We start from the raw sequence: 24,567 nt of genomic DNA on the forward strand, positions 1-24,567 counted from the left end.
TCAGTGAGAGAGACACTTGTTGGTGCTTAACTGGGTGTCAGCTCTTTGACACCACCAGTCAGTGGTGTCAGTCTCCTTGGGGCTCTGCCAGCCCTTACTTTGCATGGCAGATTAACCATAGGTGCACCCCAATCCCTGAGCCCCTTTGAAGCAGTCCCCTGCAGCGTGAGCTACTGGACACGTGCAGAAATTACCAGGTAAGCTGTCCCCAAAAGAACAGTGCGTGCACCAGCTTGTTTGATTCAAGTGAGGATTAGCTCCGGTATAGCAGCACAGACTGAGATATGTTTATAGCGAAAATAATCATATGTTTATTATCCAAGGCTAAGATTTAAGGGGTAGTGAGTAAGGATAACAATGGAAACAGAAATGGTTGCATATCAAACAAAAAGTAAGTAACTTTAGACTCTAAGAAGTGTGTTATAAACAGGCTTAACCCCTCATCATCTAAAGTTGCTTTAGGTGGGAGAAACAATCTCCCAGCATCTCCAACCAACATGCCTGGGATCCCTCTTTCATGAATACAAAAAGCACTGTCCTGTTTGCTTCCTCTCTGAAAGATAACAAAATATTTCCTTGCATTTTTTTAATATTCTTTAAAGCTCATTTTTGGGCCCCAGAGACAGGACAACCTCTGTTGATTTAGTCTCCAGTGTCTTTTCATCCCCTTGTTGACTTCATATGTAAATTGAGGTCATATTATGTTGGCTTACAATGCTTAATTTACAGAGATAGGATTTGTTTTCACCTATCTCCTCTTTGGAAAAAACCTGTTTTTCTCTTTGGTTGGTGACGTACTTTAAAACATATTTTCAGTACATATACACAATTTCTTAAATATCCTCTCTGCATACATGATGCAATGATTGAGGATCAGTATTTTATTTTATTAGAGACCTCGCATGATATTCTATATGGATAAATACTATGAAAGCAGTGTGCTAGGGGTGGTGAGTGTCTGGCGTGCTAACAGTTGCTGTTACAGAACAGCAAACCCTTGGCCAGTTGGCATCGATGGGCTTCTGTGTCACACCCCTGAGGCAGTGGGCTCCACAGACTAACTGTAGACTGTGGGAGATACTTCCTTTTTATCAGATCCAAGTGTACTTGGTATTAATTTAATAAGACAGCCAGTTACTCTCCTCTTGTGGAAGAGTGAAAATGAATGTTGGATTTGTTTTTCCGTACGTCCCTCACAATCTGATATTCAAAACGCCCTGGAAACTGTGTTGCCTTGCCCTGTTGCTGTCCATTCTGGACCTATTTTGTGGATAAACAGGGTTTTGAAATGAGTCTTTAACGTGGCAAGTCCATGGCACTTTGTGGAAGCCGTGGGTACACGCTCACAGTGGCACTTTCCCTACTGAGCCAGCACTGTTGTGAAGGCTTCCCAATTGCAGTACAGTAGCTAAGTTACACTAGAGGCTATTTCGGGGGAGTTCCATCTGTCATTTAGTGTATCTGTTATTACATAAAATGACTTCAGATTCTGCTGTTCGTGGGCTCCATGTATTCTATCCCTTTGCTTCTCTAACTCAACACAGCAGAGGTTGTGTATGTGTGACTGTCATATATGCCAGGCTATAGAGACCAAAGGTCTATAGCAACCCATTTATAAGCATAATAGGTTAATTTAAAGGATGAAAGTCTGCAAGTGGGGGGGGGGGATTTCTGATCAAACTACACGCATTTCTGATTTAAATCATTTGGAATAACTCCGCTCTTTCAGTGGAAAAGTCTCTTCGACCCTGCACCTTCAGGTTCTGGGTTCTGTATTACAAGCTTAGGGACAATCATGCTATTCTCATTAGGGAGAAGCAAGCCTCCTGATGGGGTCTTTAATCTATGAGAGTCCATGTTTCCTCAGGTGGATGCTGGGTACCAAGACCATCACCCAAATTATACAGCCATTGTGGGAAAAGGATGAGCTGTACATGCCAGGCTCCGCCCCGCTGAGGCAGGCAGAGCTGCCCAGGCTTTCCCACTCCCTATATTAGAGTGGATTACAGATCCAGACAGCCCTGACCACTCTTTGAAGGGATCTGATGTGTGCGGGTGGGCTGGACCAAAGTCCCCAGATCTGAATACCCCTAAATTTTAGGGGAGGGTGTTTGTTTCAAAATCCAGATCCACACTTTGTAGCTCAGGCCATCTCTAGATATATTATCTTTTGGCAGCAGAAATCCTGATCTCATTTGCTGTCTTCTGTGCCGTTGTTTGCTGCCTGATCTGTATTTCTCGCCCTTTCTCTCCTCACTCATCAGCACAAACCCTTCCTGGGAACATACAGGAACAGCAACTACACATACCCACCTCTGGAACCTACTAACAAGCCAATTCAGGTAATTGCCTGTATCGCTTACTGTACATTACACATTCACACTTGGATGCAAAATTGCTCCTGTCTAGTGGGTGTTTTCACGTCATTTGGAATTTGTAAACGGTAATTTCTTACTAGGCTTTGAACATACAGATCTCCTCCTATGTCAACAAGTATTTAAATGCTTCTTTTTCAAGTGTTTTTTGCAAACACAGTTGTACCAGCCAGTGCAGACTGGGAATAACTTTACTAAAACTGTTCTCAAGGGTATGTCTTCACTACCCACCGGATCAGCGGGTAGCGATCGATTTACCGCGTCTAGTCTAGAAGCGATAAATCGACCCCCGAGCGCTCTTCTGTCGACTCCTGTACTCCAGCGCCGCAGAGTCGATCTAAGCATGTTGACTTCAGCTACATTATTCACGTAGCTGAAGTTGCGTAATTTAGATCGATTTCCCCCACACACATACAAGTGTAGACCAGGGCTAAGTCATGACAGTAACAAATCCAGTCAAAGGACGCTACTGTAAGTCAGCTGCTCCAGATATACACAGAATTGGCAAGAGAACTTAGGACCTGTCAGCCCCAAAAATCCAGGCTTAGGTCACTTGTTTTAAAGGAGGGTTTATAGCCTCATCAGGCATCCAGCCACTAGAGGCAATGTATTTCCATGCACTTGGGCAGCTCTATCCAGTAGAGGGAAGTGGTGATAACAGTATGTTACATGAACTTGCAATATGTCTCCAATTAACATCTACTGGCTCTTAAATGAAGGCTTTACATTCCACCATAGCAGAGACTACAGCAGAGGAGTTAACATAACCAGTACAGAGCTAATTCCGGGTAGGAACTGAAGAAATGAGGTGGGAACCTGTGCTTGCCAGGTGGCTGGAGGTGTGGATGCCTCCTAAGATAGCTGTGCAGTTCTGTTGGTGTGAGTGTGGCTGGGGAAGATGATTGTCCAAAGCAATAGTCTGAGTGGCCAGTTAGGCCTTCTTAATGAGGTCACTGCTGTTGTCTAGCTCCAAGTAATGCCCAGCTGGGACCTAATTTCCAAACAAAATAGTGTGAATCCCTGCGTCCATTACGGATTATAAATAAGGCTAAAATTTTGTCAGGAGTATTTTTAATAAAAGTCATGGACAGGTCATGGGGCAATAAACAAAAATTCACAGCCCCTGACCGGTCCATGACTTTTACTATAAACACCTGTGACTAAATCTTAGCTGCTCTGGGGGCCCCAGAGGCCGATGGCTGTCCTGTGCTCCAGTGGCAGGGGCTGACAGCCCCCGGCCCCTGCTGCCCTGAGGCTCCTGACCTCTGCTGCTCCGACAGCCTCTGGGACGGTCCCCGTGACTGCTGGTGCTCTGGGACCGCTGCTGTGGGGCCGCCCCTAGGATCACTGCTGCTCTGGTGGCCCCCGGGGCCAGTTGCTCGGGCGGCCCTGGGGTCAGCCACACCGGCTGCTGCAGCTGCAGAAATCATGGAGGTCCTGGAGAGTCACAGAATCCATGACTTCTGTAACCAGACTCGCAGCCTTAGTTATATAAAGAACAACAGGTGGCACTAGCAAGTGCTGCTTCAGGCTGCAACTGAAAAGGAAACCACCATTCCCCCTCCCAGCTACAGTTCACAGCACCCAGGTTGCTTCTAGAAAGCTAAACAGAGAACTGGAGAAAGGCTTCCAGTTCATGATTCTTACACTTCAGTGACCAAGTTGGAAGGATCTCATGGAAGGGGGCAAGAGAGAGGCAGAGAAGGAAAAGGAGAGAATGGAAACTGCTTCTCCCCATTCCCTCCCCCCCACCCCAAAAAATTAACCCAGCTGACCAGTCCTGGGCCTTTATAACACCCTCTAACTGGATTGTAATCTCTCTGAGCCGCACCACTGTGTTAAAGATGAGGGCAGCTACATTTGACTTGATTTTTTTCCTGCAAATCAGGTGATACCCTCAAGCTCTCACATGGCCACTGGTCAACATGGCCTTTGTCTGGGCAAAGAGTGGACACCCCTGCCCCTGATGGGACTTGCCCATTGTATCAATTTATTTTCCTCACTGGCCCATCTCTGCTTCTCAGAATGCACTGCTGCTGCCGTTGAGAGACAGTGTGGGTAGAGAAATGGGCATAGGACTGTAACTCAGGCATTCCTAGGTTCAGTTCCTGGCTCTGCTACTGAATTGGCACTCTGGCTGACTACCCATCTGTGACATTTCAGAGGATAACACCTATTCTGCCTCACATGAGTACTGTAAGCATTAATTAATAGGGTTGACCGGACTATCACAATTCCATTTCACGGCAACTTTTAAGGTTTTCAGATTTGGTTTTCTTTCTACATGGGAAAGAAAACAAATCATTTCAAGCATTTAGCAAAAATGATAGGACAGTGGCTTGGGAGACCCAGGTTCAATTCCCTGCTCTGCCTGATTCAAGCCAGAATTTTTCATCCTAGACCACTCTCAGTTAGGCAGAGCAAGGACTCAACCCTGGGTCTCCCACTTTCTGCATCATTGCCTTAACCAAAAGGCTATAGAATGTGGGAAGTTTTCTTTGCTCCTCTCACCTCCCTTCCTAAAATAAACTTTGTTGAAATCAACACATCTCTGTGAAACATTGGCCTTGACAAAATAGTATGTTTGGATGAAATTTCATTTCACCAAAAATATTCCGACTAGCTGAATTAATCAGTATTTGGACAGCGTTTCAGGATGAAAGGCAAGAATTGCCGAGCTCTCAGGTAACTAGTTAGGAACTATTCTTTTTTGGAGTTTGATTTGGTTGTAATATTCGTTCAGTGTGTTCCAAAGTATACTAATATCTCCTAACCATATTGCTGTTTGTTTTGTTGTTTAAGAATTGGGGCAGTGATCTGTCATGTCCTGCACAGACTCCATCTGAAAGTGTCCCAACATCAGGTGAGAGAGAACTTGTTTTGGACTGAACCACTGAGAGGAGTAATCATCTGTGCTTTTTAAAAGCAAAATCTTAAAACTGTATTACTGCACATGCTGGGTGAGAGGAAAACAACCAGGTTAGGCATTGTGTATCCAGCACATAGCAAGGGCATTCTCTTTTGCCAAACCCAGCATGTTCACCAGCACAGCGGCTGCATTCTAATGGACAGACAACAACTTGGCTGGCTTAATCTAGCCAGATGTGCCTGGTACATTTGCAGCAAAGCAGCTTTGACCAACCTGGGTGTACCTGCTTGATGAGCAGAACACGTGTATTGCGCCTGGACATAGCGGGAATGCTTTACATCTGAGCAGTTAGTAGGAAACCTAGATCTAGATTTAAAGCCAACTGAAAACAGAACAGAATGAATGTATGCAATTTTAAATCTATCTAATCTATTTCGGGTTTTTCTAAAGTGACATATGAAAGGTAGTGTTAAGCTCTGTTTACTTCCCTGTTACTCAAGCACATGATTTGGAGCAAGCCAGGAGGCAGAAGTGAATTGCAAGAGTTTATTCCTCAGTCTAGTTGATGACTGAGGTTTGTGTAGAACCCTGGGCCCGCTCCCCCTGAAGTCAGCAAAGATTTTGCCATTGTCTGCAATGGAAGCAAGATCACCAGGTCCTTCACCCAGGATAAGATTTTCCAATGATCACTGGTAACCCTGCTTTTTTCTTTCTTCTCCTGTCTAGTACATAAGCTACGGCCAACAAACATCAAAGTCGTAGCAGCGCTGGGAGATTCCTTGACTGTGAGTACCAGTGCTTCCCCTGAGCCTAGAATGGGAAGGGCAATTCTAGTTTCCCTGGATGTTATGGTGTCAGACACCATCAGATGGAGAGCAAATTGCTGTGACTTGCCCAGCTGTGTCCATTGGCCGTAGCAACATCTTAGAGTTATGAGTGAATCTGGCAATTGAGGAATAAATAGCCCGGACTAAAGCCAGAGGTGAGACCCAATCTTGCCGAGGTGCAGAGCTGCCAAAACTCCCATTCACTTCAGTAAGAGTTATGGGGACAGAGCAACTCAAAGGATCAGGCTTATATTGCAGATGAGGGTTGTACATGCTTCCCTGTTTTGAGAGCTCTGTCAATCCATTTCAGTCTTGACCTACAGTAACCTTGGCTACTCCCACACTGGGCCTTGAGCTTTTCTTGGAGGACCTCAGTCCTGATCTGCAGCACTCCCTGCTATTCCAGCCCCAAGCCCCTGAACAGTGACCTGCTTGCATGTTCCCAGGGAATCTTTCTCTTGATTCATGAAATGTTTCAGAGAGAATGGAAAATCTACCTTATGAGATAAGGCTCAAAGACTGCGGCTTGTTTAACCTAACCAAACAAAGGCTGAGGGGAGGGAGATAGGATTGCTCTCTATACATACATCAGGGGGATAAATATAAGGAGGGAGAGGAGTTATTTAAGTTAAGCTCCAATGTGGACACAAGAACAAATGGATATAAAGGCCATTAACAAGTTTAGGCTTGAAATTAGACAAAGGTTTCTAAGCATCAGAGGAGTGACGTTCTGGAACCGCCTTCCAAGGGGAACAGTGGGGGGGCAAAAAACCTAACTGACTTCAAGACTGAGCTTGATAAGTTTAGGGAGGGGCTGGCATGATGGGACTGCCCACAATGGCACATAGCCAATCTGCTGCTGCTAGCAGCAAATATCTCCAGTGGCCAGTGATGGGACACTAGATGGGGAGGGCTCTGAGTTACTATAGAGAATTCTCTCCCAGGTGCAGTGGCGCTGGAACCCTTTTAATAGTGGAGGTGCTGAAAGCCAGCCCCCCAACTCCTGTCTGCTCCCCACCCCCAGCTGGGGCCAGGAGCAGTGCCATGTCTCCGGGGGCGGGGGGAACCCGGACACGGCTAAGGGGGAAAAGGCTGGGGGCAGGCACAGGGCCAGGAGTGGCACCCTGGGCATGGGGCCCGCAGCCAGGACCCTGCGTCCGGGGCAAGTATAAGAGCCCTGGCTGCGGGGCCAGCAGCCAGGGCCCCAGGAGTGGGGGGGCCGAGTGCGGGTCCCCAGGCACATGGGGCCAGTGACCAGGGAGCAGGGCCAGCGCCCCAAGAGTACAGCCCTGGGCGCGAGGGCCGAGGCACAGGCTCAGCGCCTGGGAAGAGGGCTGGCAGCTGGGACCCGCACCCTGAGAGATACAGTCCTGCCAGGGAATCTGGTGCTTAGGGGACAATGGGGGCATAAGGCTTCCAAACTACAATTCCCATGAGCCACTGCAGTGGCTTAGGTGAATGAAGAATAATGTTGAACTGACCTGAAACAAAATGTTTTAACATTTCAAAATAAATTTTTGTTTCATTGCACAGAAAGATTAGCTATTTTGACTTTTCTTTCTGATTCAGGACCAAACCAAATGTCAAAATATTGGAATTTCCTGTGGGATAGAAATTCTGCTCTTTCAGCCAATTCTACTCCGTACATTTCAACTGACCCGTTAAATGGCCCATTCAGTAGCAACAGCGTGGGCCAGTAGAGCTCCGCCTACTGGAGGACAAAACCATTCCTGCTTCACACAACTTCCTCTGCTTGTCATCTTGCCATTTCATAAATGATTCTTACCATCTTTCCAGACTGCTGTAGGAGCCAAAGCAACCAGCTTGAATGACCTGCAAACAGCCTGGAGAGGACTTTCCTGGAGGTGAAACACACAGCAGTTCTGGGTGGAAGTGTGTATGTGAGAGAATGTGTGTGCATGTGTGCGTGCGCGCTGCAGTGGGTGGCTGCTTATGGATGAGTGTGACTGTGCATGCAAACATGTTGTGAATGATAGATGTAGAGGTGTTATTCTACAGTCCATTTAGCAGAATCCCAGATATCTGGTTGGCAGGCATCAGTGCAGTCTGTGCACCTTGAACAGCTGCTCACAAATACAGTAGGTACCAGTGAGGTTAGACCGCACAGCTCTGATGGGGCAGTGTGTGACATGCCTCTTTATGACGGGCAGCATCAGAATAAGTGGAAAATAAGTGCCCCATAGTGCTCTGATGGTAGCCTATAAGGCTATGTCTACACTACAACCTATGTCGGCATAACTTATGTCACTCAGGGGTGTGAATAAATCACCCCCTGATCGACATAAGTTACCCTGACATAAGCGCTCATGTGCACAGTGCTATGTCGGCAGGAGAGCCTCTCCCACTCACATAGCTCCTGCTGTTCAGAGGTGGGTTTTTTATGCCAATGGGAGAGCTCTCCCCTGTTGGCATAGAGTGTCTTCACCATACACACTGCAATGGCACAACTGTATCAGTACAGCGGTGCCGCTGCAGCGCTGCCCATGTAGTCATGGCACTCAGGCTCTGTGCACAACCTTAGCTGCAGCCCTGTTTGACTTGATCTGAAATCTGCCTTTCAATACTTTCCCTGAATTCACACTTGACCTGTGGTTTATCCCCTTATTCCTGGTTGAGTCTTTTTTTTTTTTCTCCCTGAGCTGATACAGCAGCAACGTATGGTGACCACATGACAGATGGTATGTGCTTACAGTATTAACCCTGCTGACTGATCGATTCTGTTCTTTCCCCCCACCCCTCCGTAGCATTGGAGGTGATGGAACCCTGGAGACTCACACGACTTTACCCAGTGAGTATTTTGAAAATTCCCAAAGTGGGGAAGGGGACTCTTTGCTCCAAGACTCGGCCAGGCAAATGCTGGAAAGTTTGTGCTGGCTTCCCACCTTCCTTAGACAGGGCACAGGATGCACATCTGTTGGGGATCTGAGGAATTTATTCAAACCCCAGATCAACACTGGGGAAAACTCCTCTGCTAAAAGTTTGAGTCAGTTCCTCCATTTGACGGTTCTGGATGGGGCTGTAACATCAGCTCTGCTGAACAGATGAGGGACAGGTTACAGGAGGAAATGACTAAAATGACACAAATCCAAAGCAGATGCTCTTCCTTTATTTCTCTCTGTAGCCTCCAGTGACAAGGTGGAAACCTTGCAGGAGCTGTGGGCTACTGATGCACTACAGAGCAATTGATGGTCCACGGAGAGCTGGCTGGTCACATGGTGATGGCTGCTCCTTATTTCCAGCTGCTAAACTGTTCTGAAAGACGCTAATAATAATTTAAATATTTACCTAACACTAGTATTATTCCATTTAAGCAATTGTTGTAGTTGCCATGGAGATTACAAAAGGGAGGGGAAGTGGTCCTTTTGACCATGAATTGGAGGGACCTTGGTCCATGACAATTCTTCTGTTAATATGCGATCCATGCTCTGGAACAGTTTGACAATGCCTGAGAGTGTGTAGGATTTTATTTCAATCATTATCTTATATGCATGTGCCATGGGCACCACTGAGTTTTAAATCAAAATTGGAGTCTGTTTTATACTGTGTGAAGTATTATAAATGTATTGCTAACTACAAAGAGGCTTTGAACTCCACCTACTGCATTATAGACACAGTAACAATAATATTTTGCATATATAATACCTTCCAGCTGAGGATCTGAATGAATTCTACAAACATTAATTAAAGCCTCGTTTCACCTTGGTGAGATCGGTGTCATTACCTCCAACGTGCATATGGAGAAACCGAGGCACGGATAGGTTAAGTGCCCAAAGTCGCAGTGAATGTGTCTTGACTTTTAGCCCCGTGCCTCAACCACAAGACTGGCATGTGGGTTCTGCAGGAGGGGATGCTGATTCTTGCTCGCAGTGCAAAGGATAACCAGCACGTCTTCTCCTGTCTTTAAGATATTTTGAAAAAGTTTAATCCAGAACTCTTCGGCTTCTCCACTGGCACCGAAAAGGAAACAGCCGGGTTCAACTCAGCAGTGGGAGGAGCCAAAGCAAAGTAAGCATAATCACACCCTAGTCAGGGAGATAGTGGCATGAGGAGTTGGTCGACTGGCAAGTTAAGCTGCATCCCAAGGCTGAGGTTACTCTTGAGTTAATATTAATTATCAAACCAGTTGCTCTTTAATGGCTGATACTATCTATACTGTGCATATATCTCTATGGCATAATATTCTTTCTTCTGAATATTTGAAGAGTGTGTGTTTGTTTATGAGAGATGTCGTCTTTTGACTAGACCTTCCCATCCCATATCTTCCGAGTCCAGTACCAGTGCTTTAACCACAAGACACTCCTTATTCCCACAGTGAATTTTCCCATAAGTCTTTTACATGTAGGTCACTAGCTCAGTGTCAGACCAGGCCGGTAAAGACCCGAAAGCCATTGCCATCTCCCAGCTGTTGAATGACTTCTGGGTAATGAGATGGTATGTCGCAGTCCAGTGCCTAATGAATAGGAGCCCATTATTGGCATTAAAAGCTATCCTGGCTAGCCGCATTAGTAGAGCAGCAGAGGACTGAATGAACTATGGAGACTGAAATCCCCTCTCCTTCCCTTGAGAATGACTCCTTCCGAACCACTGATGGTAAAATGTGCAGGCAGCCTATATTGCCGCTGCACCCAATCTATGGCTACGCAGAGGACTTCAGTCTCCAGGACTGTCGATCCAGCACCTTTCACCAGCACTACGTTTACTTGAAAGCGAGTTGCAGGTTAGCCAGCAAAGCTCGCATGGCTGAGAGATACCTTGTCATCTCCAAGAGCAGGTTTGGGAATTGAATATTTTCCTCCCAACACAATCCATTTGAGCCAGCCCTTCAAGAAAAATAACTCATCTCAGTCGCCCTGCTGCTTGGCAGCCATCTTGGCTGGAGCCCTTGCAGCTCAGATTATCCACCTATGATTATTCTCACATGTGAGCCATCGCTCTCCCTGCGTGGCCCTGGTGGTCCTGAAGTTCCATAAGATGGGGCCAGGAGGAGAAATCGAAGCCTTCCCAAGTTGTGTTCATTCTGCTCGTCATTTCAGAACAAGGACCTGAGCGCTCTTCTTTCCTGTCTCCATAGCAATATGTCAACCCAGGCGCGTGAACTGGTGGAGCTAATGAGAGGCAGCTCGGTAAGTGCATAGCATCTATAACTCATGTAGCATATTTGGGTGGTGGGGAGAGGCGGGTTTCACAGCTGGAAAAAGGATCAAGGCATTTCTCACTGGCGCCAAGGTGTGTGAGTGCAGTGGGTGGATCACGGCAGCCAGGAAATTGTTACTCCATTATCTATATTAACCCTGATCAGGCCTGGGTTCCCATTGCACTAGTGCTGAACAACCGCATAGGAAGATGCAGTCCCTGCCCTGTAGAACTAAACATGTAATTTAAGGCAAGGTGCAACAAATGAGTGTAACAAGGAATAGGAGAGAGATGGGTACAGGTCCCAAAGTTAGAGGTAAGCAATGGCCTAACATAATGGTTCTGAACCACTGGAAATTTGGAGCGAGGAAGACAGGAGGGTACACAGATTGGCTGGAGAAAAGGGAAGGGACTGAGAAACCAGTATGAATGGTGGCCAGGGGACTGGAATGGGGAGGTGAGAGGAGAGGTTAAGTGCAGAGGCAAAGATGAAAGCAGATGGCCTGGTGAGGCTGTGGAGACAAAAAACAGTGAATTAAAACAGCGAGCGGCAGTGAGCCAGGTGTCTGGTGTAGAGGGCCTGCTCCTCACCCCTGGAGTTCCTGCCCCGAGGAGGCTGGCGATGCTGGGGACACTCTGCTGGTGAGGGGATGGATGTAGCCTGGCCAGTAGGTCAGGCCACCTGAAGCAATCGTCCTGGCCAGCCGACTGATACAATACAGTGCAATGTGCTGGGGGAGGGGGAATCCTGAGGATGTCACAGGTTTTCTGGAGGCATGAGGTGGCCTGCTGCTTGCTCCAGAGTGGCCTGCTGTTCCTGGCCCAATGGGGGCTGGGAAGGGGATTGAAGGGCTCCCTGGCTTTTATCATAGCCATAAGTGCTGCTCTTTCTGGGGCATGTGAAAGACAGGAGACACCTGGTCTCCCCTCGTCAAGATGTTGTTGGGGCCTACGTGGGATGTTGGGTGCTGGGGAGAGACTTGTTGGTCCAGGGAGATCGCCATGGGAGAGTGGGAGTGCCCAGTGCTCCCTGGCTCCTACTGGATGGTGGGTCGGAGAATTGAAAAGGCAGGGTTCTCCAAAGCATGTGTCCCTGTGTAGCCACACAGATGCCTTGGGCCAACGTTACTGTCTGTTATTCGGCATTATTAATTTTTTGTCAGGGTGCGGGAAAGGAGAGTCTGTCTCCCTCTCTGAGAAGAGCTGAGTGGAAAAACTGGCATTTGAGCAAAAGACTAAATTGTTCTCAGATTTAGCAGGGTGTGTGTCCAATCATTCACCCCTTTAAAAACAGGGTGCAGGACTCTGTCCTGCCTGGCACACCCCACTGGAGGGCAAAGAGGTGGAAATGAGATGAGAATTCAGCCCTTTGGTGATTCCCAGGCCCTTCTTCTATTTGTGGGATAGATTCGCAGCCGTTAGTTATGTAAACTCTCTGCTCTAAAAATAGATGCTTTCCATTCCTCTCTTTGTACTACATGTTACAGAATGTTTTCCACTGCGTTCCAGCTCTCAGCAGCCCCTATTGTTGGCTGGTGGTGACGTAGATTTAGCAGCTGCCCTTTTGAGCCCAGCGAAGTCACCAGCCTCCTGGACTGTTCTGTTTTAATCCAAATGTCTGTCCCCCAGAGCCTGCCTCTCTCCTTTTCAGCATTCCTGATAGTACTCACTCAGCTGGCAGGGATTCCCAGTGACTCATGTTGCACTGAAGCAGCTTTAGTGCATCATCGTCTAATCCTTTCTCCCTCCCCTACTTACTGCTACACTGCACCCAGCATTTGGCACTAACTGGTAGATCTCCCCATCCCAACCCCTGCTGCCAAAATCCATTTAGAACTATGGTCTCCGACTCTCAGTAAACAGAACTTTGTACAGCAGCTACCCTGACAACCTACCTGGCAGCTGCCAGTTCCCCTTTCTGGTGGGAATTTCATAACAAAAGCCAAGATGTATTCTAGCACCTCCCACCCGCCACATTTCCCCTCAGAGACACACACAGTTTCCTGACTTCACTTTTCCCATTGTTAATTCCGAAAGGCCCATTTTCATTGTTTTGACACTCTTGATATACCCCATTTAACTGTATTTGTAAATGTTGCCTCTGCGTCCCTAAGCAATTTCGAGCTGTTAGAACATTGCACTCTATGCTTTTTATGTGTCACTAGAAAATTAACTTCAAGGAGGACTGGAAACTGATCACTCTCTTCATTGGAGGCAATGACCTGTGTCATTACTGCTTGGACAGGGTATGTATCTAGAAACTGGGCACATAGCTCTGGGTGCTTGGCCGATGAACAAGGTTAACAATCCATTCATTTCCCCTTTGTCAGGCAGCCAAAGCCCTTGTATCTCTAAAAAGCAACAGGAACTTGTGTTCATTTAATATCTCCCGTATCTGAAATGAATGCGCTGCTTTTCCAGTGGGATATTGGAGCTCTAGATCAGGGCTTCATTAGTAGTAGCCATTATTTAAGAGCTAAAGATCTATCCAGCACTGCACAATGCAGGAGAAGAAGAGACAGTCCCTGCCTTGAGAAGATTGTAATCTAAATAGACCAAACAATCCGAATGTGAAAGGCCACATGTGTATTCTTACTGAGACATTGTGGTCTGGAAAGTGACTCCATAAAAATGCCATAAGGGGATTCCATGTTTCTGGTCTGTCTTAGTTAGAGTTGCCAACCCTCCAGGATTGTCTTGGAGTGTCCAGGAATTAAAGATTAATCTTTAATTAAAGATTATGCCATGTGATGAAACCTCCAGGAGTACGTCCAATCAAAATTGGCAATCCTACAATGGCACCAGAGCGGGGGTAGGCAAACTTTTTGGCCCGAGGGCCACATCAGGGAATTGAAATTGTATGGTGGGCCATGAATGCTCACGAAATTGGGGTTGGGGTGAGGGCTCTGGGGTGGGGCTGGGGATGAGGAGTTTGGGGTGTAGGAGGGTGCTCTGGGCTGGGACTGTGGGGTTCAGAGGGCGGGATGGGGATCAAGGCTGGGGCAGGGGTGTGGGAAGGGATGCAGGTTCCAGCTGGGGGTGCGGGCACTGGGGTGGGGCTGGGGATGAGAGGTTTGGGGTGCGGGGTGCAGGAGGATGCTCTGGGGTGGGATCAAGGGGTTTGGAGAGCAGGAGGAGGATCAGGGCTGGGGCAGGTGGTTGGGGCATGGGGAGAGGCTCAAGGGATGCAGGCTCCGAGCGGCGCTTACCTCAAACAGCTCCCGGAAGCAGTGGCATGTCCCGTCTCTGGCTCCTATGCGGAGGCGCGGCTGCCCCATCTGCAGGCACTCCTCTGCTGCTCCCATTGGAGCATGTAGGAGCCGGAGTGGGGCCATGCCGTGGCATCTGGGAGGCGTGTGGTGCGGCCCCCGACCCAGTGCCCCGGCCGGAGCAGGGCTGAGCCGCATGGGCCGGCTTAAAACGGCTTGCGGGCAGGATCTGGCCCATGAGCCGTAGTTTGCCCACCCCTGCACCAGAGCAAATATGATCACGTTACAAGTAGAAATGTCTTTTCCTAACTACTAGCCATAAAACCTTACCATGATGATCTGAGAGTCAACCTGGGTTATTTCCTTCTCAAATATCATCCCCAGTAGTAAGGGTTCTGCAGGACAAACTATCGGCCTGAACCAACACCCACTGATATAAACTGAAGTCTTTCCATTGACTTTCAGTGAGGCCTCAATCTAGCACAGGGACGGGGAAACTTTTGGGCCTGAGGGCCACATCGGGTTTCGAAAACTGTATGGAGGGCCAGTTAGGAGAGGGGGTTGTGGCCCAGCCCCCACCTCCTATCTGCCCCTCCCCAGGTAGGGTGACCAGACGTCCCGATTTTATCGGGACCGTCCCGATATTTCCTTGTTTGTCCCGCGTCCCGACCGACGTGCGGTCGGGACAACCGGACAAACAAGGAAATGCCCCGAGCCTCGAGCCCGGAAGTGCTCGCGCCCCCCCCCCCCCTGCCCCGACTCCGCCCCCTCCTCCCCCGATTGGCTCCCTCCCCGAATCCCCGCCTCTTCCCCGGGCTCACCATTCCCCCTCCCTCCGCAAGTGCTGGAGGGAGGCCCGGGAGACGCAGGGGAAGCGCGGGGCCGGGGTGAGTAACAGTCCGGCCTGGCCCAGTGCAGGCAGGACTCAGTCGGGTGGTTGGGAGAGGAGGGGGGCGACCCGCGGGGCCAGGCGACGGGGGAGGAAGCGGCCATGGCGCTCGGCGGCTCTGGCGCCCCCGAACCCCCCGAGCCGGGGACCCAGCAGCGCGTACGCTGGGCCCAGCCCCTGGCTAGGCACGTCTGGGCTGCTGCCCAGCTGGTGCTATCCCGCGGCGGCCCCGGGGCGGAGGCATCGGCAGCCCAGCCCCGTTCGTTCCCCTGCGGGACGGGGGGGCCGGGGCCTGCTGCCCCCACTCCGGGGCCGCCGCAGGATAGCACCAGCTGGGCAGCAGCCCAGACACTGGCCAGGGGCTGGGCGCAGCGTGCGCGCTGCTGGGTCCCCGCAGCAGGCCCCGGCTCGGGGGGTTCGGGGGCGCCAGAGCCGCAGCCGCGGAGCGCCATGGCCGCTTCCTCCCCCGCGGCAGTGGGAGCTGCAGCAGCGGCTGCTCCCGAGTCCCGCTGCCCGGGGGTGAGAACAGCCACCGCCTGGCCCCGTGGGCCGCCCCCCTCCTCGCCCTACCTCCCAACTGAGTCCTGCCTGCTCGGGGCCAGGCCGGACTCTCACTACCCCGGCCCCGCGCTTCCCCTGAGTCTCCAGGGCCTCCCTCCAGCACTTGCGGAGGAAGGTTTTTTTTTTTTTTTTTGGCCCCGCCCCCCGCCACGCCCCCCCCCCCACGTCACCCCCCCCCGCGTCCCGATATTTGTCTTTGGTGATCTGGTCACCCTATCCCCAGGACTCCTGCCCCATCCAATCCCCCCTGTTCCCTGACAGCCGCTCTGGGACCCCTGCCCCATCCAACCACCCCTTCTCCCTGTCCCCTGACTGCCCCCAGAACTCCTGCCCCTGCCTGTCCCCCGCCATCCCATCCAACCCCCCCTCCTTCCTGACTGCCCCCAGGACCCCTGTCCCCCCCCAACCCCTATCCACACCCCTGCCCCGTGACCACCACCCCGAACTCCCCTGCCCTCTATCCAACCCCCCCCCTGCTCCCTGCCCCATTACTGCGCTGCCTGGAGCACCGGTGGCTGGCACGCTGCCGCCGCCACCACACACAGCACAGAGCACCGGGTCAGGCCGGGCTCTGCAGCTGCGCTGCCCCAGGAGCTCACAGCCCCGCCGCCCAGAGCATTGCACTGGTGGCGGCAGAGTGAGTGAGCGAGCTGAGGCTGCGGGGGACGGGGGACAGCAGGGGAGGGGCTGTAGTTTACCCACCTCTGATCTAGCACCATGTGCCCAATAACACCCTTGCAACTCCTCATGCAAAGTGGGGTTGCATAGGTATTGCTCAATGCCTAATTTGGCTTGCAGAATCATTTATTACTGGAGATTATGTACTGAAGGAAAGAACCCAACTTGATTCTCAGATCCCAGATTTAATTTCCAGAGCTGGCAGTTAGGAAAACAAATCTGTTTGTAAATGGAGCAAACTTGGTCTGGAGTCAGTGAAACACATTAAACATGATTTATTCAGTCATTCTTCAGAGTAAAAATGCACCTTTAAAGAATGCTGACAAGAATTGTTATAAAACAAGATTGGATTTGGATTAAGGAATTGTATTGGTCACACGGAAACGCCACAATTACCAGACAAGCTGCACATGTGTCACAATAGGAACAGAACTCAGTAGTTATCTGCTCAAAAAATACAGGTCTGTGCTATTGGAGATAAAAAGGAGCATTTGGTCAATAGTATAGAATCTAGCCTCTTGCAGGCTTTGCTAGGGACTAGAGGTTATAGAATGGACCCATTGGGTTTTTTTTCAGCCATAGTTTCTTGCACACTGGAAAAATGACTGATCTAATTTTCCTTTTATACAGGAGACCTATTCAGTAGAAAATTATGTAAAACATCTTCAGGACACTCTTGATATTCTATACCAGGAGGTAAGCTTTTAAGATACGCTAGCAGGCTGAATTCTTGGCAATCACACTCAGATATTTCTCACCTCTGACAGAGTATCTGCGATTATGTTTCATTCAAGGCCTTTCTCCAGATAGCTAGAGTAGTAATGTTAACACTGACTAACAGTCCAATGACCTTGCTAGCTAATGGGCAGTAAAGTGGTGGGCTGCTGCTTTGGGGAAAACTACACCATAGGGCTCCTTTTGCTACCAGGAGTCATTTCCACGTGTGACTGGCATGAGCTGGGGGGGAAATAAAAACTGAGAATGAGCAAAAATGTTTCATCAAATCGTGGACTACGTAGCTCAGTTGAATTTAGGAGGTTTTCTGAGGAATCAAACTTCCCTGTATATGTCAGATAGTGCCTCCTGCACCTCTACAGAGAAAAAGCACAGAAGCAGAGGAAGAACTGACTGTTCTTGATTTTCACATTTCAGTGGGGGGAGGGAGAGAAAAAGATACACAAACACTGCAAAGCTGAACAATAAAATGATGGGCCCTATGCATGCTGCAATCATGCAACCGCAGGACTTTCTACAGAATCCTCCTCCTCACCTTGGCGTTTTGCTCCAGAATCTAAACCATTCTTTTAGGTTTTTTTTTAAATTGCATTTCTAGCCCTTGTGATTGTGAAAATAACCATGAGAGGACAAAAGAAGAGGAAGGCTGGTCAGTGGTTAGGGCACTAGTCTAGGACTTGGGAGAGATGGATTCAATTTCCTGCTCCATCCCAGACTTCCTGTATGAACTCAGGCAAGTCATCTAGTCTCGTGCCTCAGTTTCCCATCTGTAAAAAGGGGATAAACCACTGCCCTGCCTCATAGTGGAGGGGGAAGTTGTGAGGATTCTTTAAAGACTGTGATGTGCTCAGCTACTATGGTCATGGGGACCATCCAAGTACTGAAAAAAGATATATAATTGTTTGTTTGTGGGTATATATGTTCCCTGAAAAATATTTTGACTTAAAAGCAAGGCATGCATACACAAGCATATAATACATTCACAGCCCTCTGCACACTGATCCCCACACACTTCACCATGTATGCACCTATAACCCCATATTCTCACATGTGTACCCACACATAATGTTGCAGTGTCTAATAGATAGCATCAGAATTGACTGTAACACAATGGCACCTGATCTCTGCTACAAAGAGCAAGAGGTGATCATATGCCCCATCTGTACCATTCCTGGGTTTTTTAGTCCAAGAAAACATTTGGCTAAGTCCCGGAATCAAGTTGCTGCAGCTAACCATGGGATACGATCCACATTCTCCATCGTCAACACGAGGAAGAAACTTTCCCTTCTGGCTCTGCCCTGGGCTTAATGCTTTGGAGTCAGAGGGTCTGGACTGGAATGCCTATTGCTAGTAGTGATGCAGAATGCCGTGTTGGCAAGTCACACAGACAAATTCTGAATACCACAGTCAAAGGGTTAATAACATCAATGAACCATATATAGGGCCAGATTGTGTTCCTTTTACATGGGTGTAATTCCTTGGACTTCAGCAGAGTGACTCCTGATTTACAGTGATGTAACAGAGAGCAGGATCTGGCTTGCCACTTTGTCCCTCAACACCAGCACTGGCCAGGCAGGTGAAGAGTCGTGGCTTTAATCCTACTATGCCTAGGGCACTGAAGTGTGTGGGACCTGGGTGGAAATGCAGGTCAGTGCACCGAGCATTTCCTCTCTGGCCTGACTCCAACTTAACTTACAAATTATATTTAAATGGTTTTCTCCATCAAGCCCCCAAGAGAGATTTATTCACATCAAAAAATCTGGCACAACTGATGGTGTTCACTCAATTATAGCCCAGGATTAGCACAGGAGGTGGTGTTGCTGGTCAGGCTGGAGATGCCCTGGCAAAGCCATGTGGTGGCGCAGGGCAGGAGTGACAAGAGTGCGGCAAGTCAAGACTGAGCTGTAAGACTGAGCCTTACAAATATTCTCTTTGTATTTGGGTTTGTATCTCAGACCAATATTTTTTTCCTGAGGATTTTTGCTCCCCCACCCCTCCTCTCTCCCATCCCACATCCTTGCCTTCTCCAGATCACAAATTCACATACTTTTGCGGTGAAACCCAAGTACACAGCACAGCCGTACTTACCATTCTGACTGCTAAACAAAGTGTGCAAGCCTCTATTTACTGTAAACCAACAGAAATGCTCCAGTGAGTTAGGCTGCAGTGGCAGCCAGTGAGTTTGTTGATTCATATCCACTGTACATCTTCCTCCCTCTTCTACATTGCCCTTCTATGCTGCTAATCTCTCTCAGTGCTGCCTGTACTCTCTGTTTCCTACAAGTAGCCTCCCTGTCTTGTTATGTAACTGTATTGTGCTCTGTGCATTAACAAACCTGATTTCTTTGAACCCTGCAGCTCCCTCGAGCCTTTGTCAACCTGGTGGAGATCATGGAGATCGCTGGACTGCGTCAGATAGAAAGGGAAACTTCGGGATGTGTCGTTCCAGGGACGTAAGTGTGCAAATCAAATATCTATTTCTACTGGATGCTATTTTTTAGGCATAATCAATATCACTGGTATTAGTAAGGCAACCATACAGGGCTTAAAAGCCTCTACCTTGTTGGATGTTATTGAACCTGGGAATGATGATACTACAGATACTATACATCATCATGATGATATTGAGTCCATTTCTTCCCCCTCCTATTGACTTCAACAAAAATGGCACGCACTTAAATGAGGGCAGCATTGCAGTTACCGAATTCCTGTTTATTCAACTATAAAGTTAGCTTTGGGCTGAAGCCACAGAGGATGAAACTGGATCTGAACATCATCAACATCCAGGAACATTTGAAACTGGAGTTCTGGCTCTGATCCATCCCTATATAAAATTTTATTTTGACAGAAACTAGATCCTCAATCCAGCAAAGCACAAATACTTTATCTTGTTGACTCAAGATCACTGAACTAGTCAGCACGGGAACACTAACGGCTAAAGTAAGTCTAGGCCTACAGAAACCTACCTCACTGCTAAAAAGCTTCTGCACTCTAGTGAATATCAGCCAAACATCACCACTTCTCTCCCCGGTACTCACTGAGGCTGGGCATCATGCCACAAACAGAATCATTTTCATAATGCTGAACTTCAAAGCCCTTTTGCATTGGCCCCAATTCCAGATCAGGGTCCTATAACAGTCAGTGGAATCCCCAATGCCTGAATCCATACTCAGCTTCATTCCTTACCCTGCTGGTAGGACCAACAATTGTAGTGCAAAACCCTGAACTCCATTCTTTGCAGGCAAGTAAATAAGGAACTGGCTTTCAAATCAAAAAGAGCTTATCAAAAGCTTATCCAAAAAGATTGAGAGGTGACTTGATATATATTTGATACACATATAAGTATGAGTAGCTTCACGGGGAGAAAATACCTGGTAGTGAGATGCTCTTTAATCTTATGGAGAAAGGCATAACAAGGACCAATGGCTGGCAGCTGAAGCCAGACAGATTCAGGTTAAGAATTAGACACAAATTAACAGTGAAGGTGATTAACTACAGGGGAAAAAACCCCAAGTAAGTGGTACAGTCTCCATCACTTGACATCATCAAATCAAGACTGGATGCTTTTCTGGAAGATGTATTTTAGTTAAACAGATAACTTGGTGAAATTTACTGGCCTGTGATATACAGGAGGTCAGATTAGATGATCTAATGGTCCCTTCTCACCTTAAACTCTATGAAATCCTGCTTTAAAACATATTTGTAGGTTTTTAAAGTCAAACACACGTGGTCTGCTACTGCTATGTCATGTTAAACAGTTTGGATCTGATTTTCAAAAGAATTGAGCACCTGCAACTCCTGTTGACTGCAAGTGGAAGTTGTGGGTGTTCAGTGCCTCTGAAAAACAGGTGATTTATTGTGGGGGAGGAGGGTTTCTATCCACCTTGAAACTAGTCTGGTGATTGAATTTCTGCATTTAATAACGTAAGCCATCTTGAGCTTCTTGGAACTACACCATGTTATTAATGAATACACAGACTGGCTAGGGTGGGTGTTGATTTTGGTTGTTGTTTTTTTCTTTCAAGGACTCTTTGCCCATGTTTCTTAACCTCACAGGAAAGCTCTCCTGAACTACAAAAAATGAAAATAATTAACAAAGATTTTCAGGTAACACATGGATTCTATTTCCTTAATTGTTCATCTCTGCCCTCCCCCTCCCCCCCGCCCCGCTCACCCCTTTTTGTCATGTCTCTCATCTTCCACATAGAACTGTAGCATATTTTAAAATGTGGTTGGTGATGGCGAAAGACCCCATGTTGATGTATGTGTAGACTGAAGATCCAGCTCCTGTCTGGGCAGTGGTGATGCAAGTTTCCTCGTGCTTCCCTACCATTGTATTTCAGTGGGGAAAGACCATGGCCTATTTGGACTTTGGCTCTTTCGCTTGGCCTGCCAAACAAAGGCTAATTATTGCCAATGTAGTGGTGTTTATTTTGGGTTATGTTCATTTGTCCAGTATTAACTTAACTAAGATCTAGTCAGATTTCACACAGGCCACCCAATAGCTATTAGATGAGAAGAATTGTCGGTCATTATTATGAAAATAGGAATTACCATAGCAGATCAGACCCAGGCTCCAACTAGTTCAGTGTCATGTCTCCAAGAGTGGACAGTATCAGATGCTTCTGAGAAAGGTGAATGAATCCTTGTACTGGACAATTATTAAATAACCCACCCATAAGGGAAAATTCTCCCTAACCTCAGGAGTGGGGTAAGGTACAGTTGATATGTGACTGGAAGCATCAGGGTTTATAACCATAAACTATTAGCCTATCTAACATAATAATGGATAGTCTCACTTTCTATATAAGCATCTATGGCCAACATTTACATAAGTGACTACTAATTTGGGGTGCCCCAATTTTTGGGTGCCAAAATTGAAACCTTTATGGGACCTGATTTAAAAAAAAATACTGAGTATTGACCCTCTGAGAACCAGGTCTCTCAAAGATGTGTCAGTTGAGGCACTCAGACTCACTAGTCACTTTTGAAAATTTTGGCCCTAATCCTTTTTTAGAATCCTAAGCTTTAGACCTGACTGATGTCATATAGCACTAAGTTGCACAAGTTAATTTATGCATTGTGTTTATTAATATGTATAACATTTCTTTTTATCCACTTTAGAATCATTTATGTATGTGCATTTAATCTAGTCACATTCTCCTTCTATGGCAGTCCCTCCACATGTTCAATAGTTTTCTTTGCCATTTTCTGTACCCTTCTATGCTATCTAGGCTGGATTTATACTAATGATCTAGAGAGGTGAAAGACTCATATTTTATAACCCTTGTTTGATGAGGGAGATAAATCTTGTAATGACCTTTTTGTTTTTCATCTTGCAATCCCACACAGATCAAAAGCATGCTGATGGCTAACAGCGGTCGCTATGCACAGCGTGAGGATTTTACTGTTGTGGTGCAGCCGTTTTTCCGAAATACCATCATCCCACTAGACAGCGTGAGTCCTGTTTTATTACCTACCATTTTTGATGCCAACATCAAGATTTATTTTGGACTGTAACATCTGTGGGACAGGGACCGTGTCTTTTATGTTTGCACAGACTCTAGCATATTACGGGCACTGCAAAAAAATAATAATGAAACAATGAAAGTAAGAAAGAGTGTATTGCTTGTGAATCTCCTGGAGATATCAAATGACTTCAGGAAATATGTGAGCTGGGAATGCACTGATTGAAATCTCTCTAAAAAAGCCATAAACAGCTCTCCTCCCATTCTTTAACCCTTGCATCTTGCATGCAGTGGTAGTTAGGAATGCAAAAACTCAACGTGAAACTCAGCCCAAACCAACCAGTTTTGCATAGTATCTACCCTTTTGCTGTATCTCCACAGAACTCCAGCACATTTTAAGAAGTGAACTTAGGTTCTACTGAAAGGTGCGATATTGACATCTGGAGACTAAAGACTAGCTACCATGTTGGTAGTAGTAGGGCAAGCTTGCCCCACAAAACCTTTGTACTTCAACTGTATCGACCCACAGTCTTGGGTTTTCACTTGAAAAGCAGCCCTAAATTTGCCTGAAAGGTTTAAGAAACTGAAGCCGAGCTTCAAGAATTCAACAAAGAACAATAAATAATCACAATCTTTCGAACCTGAATAAGATTCAAGATTTGGGTCGATACTGCAGTGATTGGTGCCCCTATGAGATCCTTGATACTTAGATAATTCAACCACAAGCTCTTGGGTTTGATGCAGAAATTACTGGATGAAATTCCGTGGGCTGTGTTATGCAGGAGGTCAGACTAGATCTTTGGTTCTTGCGATACAATCCATGGGCTGCAATGAGGTGCTACTTAGGTTGGTTTATAGCATCAGAATAGGAATGCATCATCTCCACACCGATTAGAATGACTAGGTTGGTTTGCCAAGTATTTTTGGCTTTTAGGTGTGATATGCTGGGTCTCAAAGTCTGAGGAACCACTGGGGTCAGTTATCATGATGAGCCCTTCTGGCTTTAAAATCTATGGATATTATGCAAACAAGCACTGCCTCTTGATTGGTTGAAATTGTAGGTGCTGCTTTCTATGGACTAATCATGTGGACTATGGGCCCTTGGAGGTGGAATCAAGATGTGTGTTTGCCCCCAACTGCAGGAGGAAAGGAGCCCAATAAGGCTGAAATAGCAGTCTCGTTTACAAGGCGGAAAAGATCCTTTGATGCTGGGGTGAATTATTACATTTTTTTGAATTGCAGAATGGGAAGCCAGACCTGAGTTTCTTTTCCATGGATTGCTTTCATTTCACTGAGAGAGGCCATGCTGAGATGGCCATAGCGCTCTGGAATAATATGGTAAGAGGTCATAGAATGGATCCATATATATATATTTACAGAGGAGCCCAGAAGGTGCATGTGAGACGATGCTCAGATACTGTTCCCCAGGGGCACTGGGATGGAAAGAAAGCTGTGGACATTATGTGCCACCACAACATCCCCCCGAGAAGACTTTGTGCCTGCAGGGGTCCTGCACATGGTTTATGCCAGCAGAAGATGGGATAAATCAGGGATGAATCTAGGCCATTCCCTTTCAGTAAAATGAAGTTAGACTTGGGTTATATAATAAATGTGCAGGCTTCTCTAGAATCAAAAGTAATACATTGAGTTTGGATGTTTGCTGCAACATGGAAAAGCCCTCTTTAGGGGCATTCATAAGTTCTCACTGCCCCTTATTCATTATCCAGACATGATTGCCCTTTACTCCACACCACCAGGGTTTCTCATTCTGTCAAGACTGCTACTCATCTCCTACACAAATT

General features: G+C 47.3%; 1 protein-coding gene across 6 annotated transcripts in view; it reads left to right on the top strand.

Annotated features, from left to right (window-relative positions):
* Positions 1 to 24,567, top strand: part of PLB1 (phospholipase B1) — an 83,346-nt gene that overhangs the window by 51,382 nt on the left and 7,397 nt on the right. For all 6 annotated transcript variants that reach the window (XM_065589302.1, XM_065589300.1, XM_065589299.1 and 3 more), the window contains 13 exons: positions 2,265 to 2,342; positions 5,178 to 5,238; positions 5,971 to 6,029; positions 7,869 to 7,936; positions 8,837 to 8,880; positions 9,998 to 10,097; positions 11,164 to 11,215; positions 13,391 to 13,471; positions 17,193 to 17,258; positions 19,656 to 19,750; positions 21,323 to 21,404; positions 22,650 to 22,754; positions 24,008 to 24,103. In XM_065589302.1, coding sequence (XP_065445374.1) covers positions 2,265 to 2,342; positions 5,178 to 5,238; positions 5,971 to 6,029; positions 7,869 to 7,936; positions 8,837 to 8,880; positions 9,998 to 10,097; positions 11,164 to 11,215; positions 13,391 to 13,471; positions 17,193 to 17,258; positions 19,656 to 19,750; positions 21,323 to 21,404; positions 22,650 to 22,754; positions 24,008 to 24,103 — 987 coding nt within the window. The remainder of the gene's footprint in view (positions 1 to 2,264; positions 2,343 to 5,177; positions 5,239 to 5,970; positions 6,030 to 7,868; positions 7,937 to 8,836; positions 8,881 to 9,997; positions 10,098 to 11,163; positions 11,216 to 13,390; positions 13,472 to 17,192; positions 17,259 to 19,655; positions 19,751 to 21,322; positions 21,405 to 22,649; positions 22,755 to 24,007; positions 24,104 to 24,567) is intronic.

Source organism: Chrysemys picta, chromosome 3, assembly GCF_011386835.1.
Source record: "Chrysemys picta bellii isolate R12L10 chromosome 3, ASM1138683v2, whole genome shotgun sequence".
Taxonomy (NCBI): Eukaryota; Metazoa; Chordata; order Testudines; family Emydidae; genus Chrysemys; species Chrysemys picta.